This window comes from Helianthus annuus, chromosome 4 (assembly GCF_002127325.2).
Source record: "Helianthus annuus cultivar XRQ/B chromosome 4, HanXRQr2.0-SUNRISE, whole genome shotgun sequence".
NCBI classification, from domain to species: domain Eukaryota; kingdom Viridiplantae; phylum Streptophyta; class Magnoliopsida; order Asterales; family Asteraceae; genus Helianthus; species Helianthus annuus.
Window position 1 is genome coordinate 150,699,836 of NC_035436.2, and position 3,446 is coordinate 150,703,281.

At 29.8% G+C, this 3,446-nt stretch overlaps 1 protein-coding gene and 1 long non-coding RNA gene across 2 annotated transcripts; both read right to left on the reverse strand.

Moving 5' to 3' along the window:
• Positions 1-564: 564 nt before the first annotated feature.
• LOC118491654 lies at positions 565-984 on the reverse strand. The gene is made up of 3 exons (XR_004891715.1): positions 916-984; positions 738-806; positions 565-638 (listed from the first exon to the last, which is right to left on the reverse strand). It is a non-coding gene; the product is annotated as an uncharacterized LOC118491654 (long non-coding RNA).
• Positions 985-1,154: 170 nt separating this feature from the next.
• LOC110934780 lies at positions 1,155-2,180 on the reverse strand. The gene is made up of 5 exons (XM_035989425.1): positions 2,045-2,180; positions 1,862-1,946; positions 1,647-1,782; positions 1,360-1,568; positions 1,155-1,290 (listed from the first exon to the last, which is right to left on the reverse strand). The coding sequence occupies exons 1-5, from the start codon at positions 2,178-2,180 to the stop codon at positions 1,155-1,157; spliced, it is 702 nt and encodes a 233-aa protein (XP_035845318.1).
• Positions 2,181-3,446: the final 1,266 nt, after the last annotated feature.

The window sequence follows — 3,446 nt, forward strand, 5'->3', positions numbered from 1 at the left end:
AACGTAAAAAGTTGTTATCTTATTACTATGTAATTTTTTCTAAATACCAATTAATACATACGTAAGTATTAAATCATAGGTTCTTAAATTAAGTTATGTTACACAAAATCATATTAGCTCTTATATTTTAAATAATAATATCAATACTCAAACGACATATTATTAAAATGTTATACACCAAAAAAGAATAATGATGTCATATGTATAAGAAACAAAAAACGGGATTAGAAAAATAAATTAGCAAAATAACAATTGATATACATAACAAACAACTAAACAATAAAACAACCATGTTCATAAAAATCAACCACACAGTTATAACCATTGTCAAAATAAACATAAATATCCAAATACTTAAGAAAAAAACAGCCGATTTAATCAAATGTTCGAAATATAGGTGACTACTTTTCTTTCTTTGGAATTAGAAGAACTGCATCCACACCACCATCTTTACGCGACTTCGAAGAAGACTGCGAAGATACATCATCCACGTCATACACGGTTTCCAAATTGCGCTTCAAGTCACGCTCGCTGCTCGTATCAAACTCAGCATCCTTCCGATCAAACGATGTTGTAAAGCCAACTTTAAACACATTTGAGCAAGGGGTTACATCGTCTCCCGTTTGGGATATAGAATCCTAGTTAAATAAAATGAATAAATAGGTATGAGTTTGAAACATACAATTAACATATAATGAGTTAAAGTTGAATAATAGATAAGGTAAACGATACTAAACCTTAACAGGCAAATAATCATTACGATTTGAATCGGATGGTTCGACATTGACGGCTTCCTCATCAATAGGCTGATTTTGTAAATTTTTTTAAGTTAAAACAATATATCATATTAATCAGTAATTAAACATTGATGGAAGATTGTAATAATAATATAAGGGTGAATTGGAATAACTATACCTGAATAGTGTCAAAATGTTTATCCAGCTCGGACAAAACAACCGGGTTATCAGTCATCTTGGAGACTGAGTATCCATCAGACTTCTTGCTGATGTTAAAAGAAGAAACAGCAATCTTGAAGGCAAACTTCATATTGAGTAATGAATTTAGCTCATTTGGAAAGCTTCCTTCGTTTGCTAACTGTTGAAAAATAAAATATAATTAATATTTTTAAAATAAAAAAAATATGATAAAATGAATTATTTACTACATACTTCAATGTTGTTGTCTAAAAGCTGATTAGCATTAACCTTCAAAAGCTTTGTCACCTCACGCTCAAACAATGTTAGACTCACAATACCAGTGCAATCTTGGACACGTATATAAAGCCTAATTCTGCAAAAAAATATAAATGAGATTAACTTATTTTGACAAAAAAAAAAACAAAAAATGGTTAATATTTACCGTGGAATTGATGTAACGGTCCTTGTATTACAAATATCAGTCTTGCATTCTAAGACAGTAACCTCTTCAGAACCATCAGTACCATCCTGCTTTTCTTTAACAACAGTAACGGTTGAAACCTTTTTGTTGCAGTTTGTGCACGCGTTGTAAAACCACTCATTGTTCGATGCAAAACTCTTGATAGTGCCAACAATGACAACAAACCTCGTCTGTGTTTAAGATATATATAATGTATTAAAAAAATTGATAGTGTAAAACATATAAAAACTATCTGTTATCCGTGTTACCGTATCTATTGAGGTTAACGACCCGATGGGAAAAAAGGTGAGGTCAGAAAGAAATTCTTCAGTGGCAGACTTCGCAACCGAAGAACTTAGGCCAGAATAACTGGAAGACATTTCGGGAGAAAGTTTCTCGATAAATCTATTAAAAAATAAAAATTAAAAATTTAGATTCACAGAAATGCATAGGAAATTTAAAATAACTTATTAGGATAGTGAACCTTTGTTTAAACTCAGCAACCTCATCAATATCACTGTTAATTAAGACTCGGGTGACAGTATACAAATTTGAAACAGACAAATGCCCTGAACATATATATACAATTATTTTAATTAATGCAAACAATTATTCAAAATGTAACCATAAAGAAAAAAAACACAATATATTTGAAGTAATACGATACCTCCCCAGAATCTGTACTTCCCAAACTGAATGATTACGACGACATTTTTTTCACCTCGATTGCTGCTCTCATACTCCATTATTTGATCCGCATAACCGTCCCAAAGCGTCACAAAGATCTGCTTATTGCTGAACATTATTGAAATGAATAAAATCAAAAATAGCAGTTCAGAGTACATAATATAGAAAATAATATATTAAACAATAAAATAGAGGAAAAAATAAATAAATACTTCAAGTCTTCAAGCATAAAGGTGACTTTCTTCTGGTTTTGTCCGTTATTAGTTTCTGTGTCTACCTCGAAGGGAAAACTTTTGACCACAAAACCAATTACATCTGTTGATAAAAATGAAAATAGTGTCAACAAAATAAAAAATGTGTTGTGTTTAGTTAAATAGTTTTAATTGTATATCATACCAATTGGACTTTTAAAAAACTTGTTGTCAAACTGTTGGATCCTCCACAACTGAATCAAAGGGAGTAAAATCAAAACCTCCATTCAGAACCAATAGCCTCGTGGCATTCCTCAACAACGGTGTTGTTATTAAGGTTAATCTTCAACACACCGTTAGCGTACTTCACCTTCTGACGATTCTCACCCAATGAAGGATTTCTAATCGTCAAACAACGCTTTTCTTCCAAAAGACTGTTGATATCCAGATGCGTTTTTAGCCAAAACAAAAAGCTTGCATTTTTGTCCCCTGCCAAACAACAACATTATTTTAGACAAATAATACGTACTTTGACAATTAACAGTATATAAACTAAATTATAACATACGTATATGAACACTTACCTCACTGTCCATGATATCATATCATAACAATACACTTTTCTAGCGTATTGAAATCAGCTCTTGTCCACAAACGAACAATGCGTATTTTTATGGTATAGTTATCAACATTGAGGTCCAAATTATTCAACAATGTGATTGCACCTTCTTCCATTTCTACAAAAATTCAAAGTAAAGATTAGAAAAAAAACACTATATACTAACACATTATAATAAATTATAAATCAATATGTATAGAAGTCTCATGGTATTCTTACCAAAGATTATGAAAAATGATGAAAAAATGATGATAATAAACTGATACAATGTGAATGTTTAAAGAATATTTATAATAGGTAGACAAATTAAATTAAGTAAATTGTAGTATAAAAATTTAAAATATCGAACAAAATCAATTATATATAAGATGAAATGGAAATATGTAATATGAGGTTTTCTAAAAATATAGTCAATCAATCTAAATGTCCAAAAATATGGTAATATGTCATAAAAAATAGAAAAAGAAATGTAACTAACTAACTTAGTATAACGCATTTCAATATTAAATTCCTATTAACCTTTTATTGAATTTGAAATTAAGGAACATTAAAACTTTAGCAGTTTTAAAGTC

Bases quoted from the DNA above. Each gene is read 5' to 3' on its own strand.
- LOC110934780 (XM_035989425.1), bottom strand. From the start codon at position 2,180: ATGTTCAGCAATAAGCAGATCTTTGTGACGCTTTGGGACGGTTATGCG. The intron at 1,783-1,861 runs GTTCACTATCCT...ATTTTTTAATAG, and splicing joins GTTGCTGAGTTTAAACAAAG to ATTTATCGAGAAACTTTCTC. The intron at 1,291-1,359 runs GTAAATATTAAC...ATTTTTTTGCAG, and splicing joins ACCGTTACATCAATTCCACG to AATTAGGCTTTATATACGTG.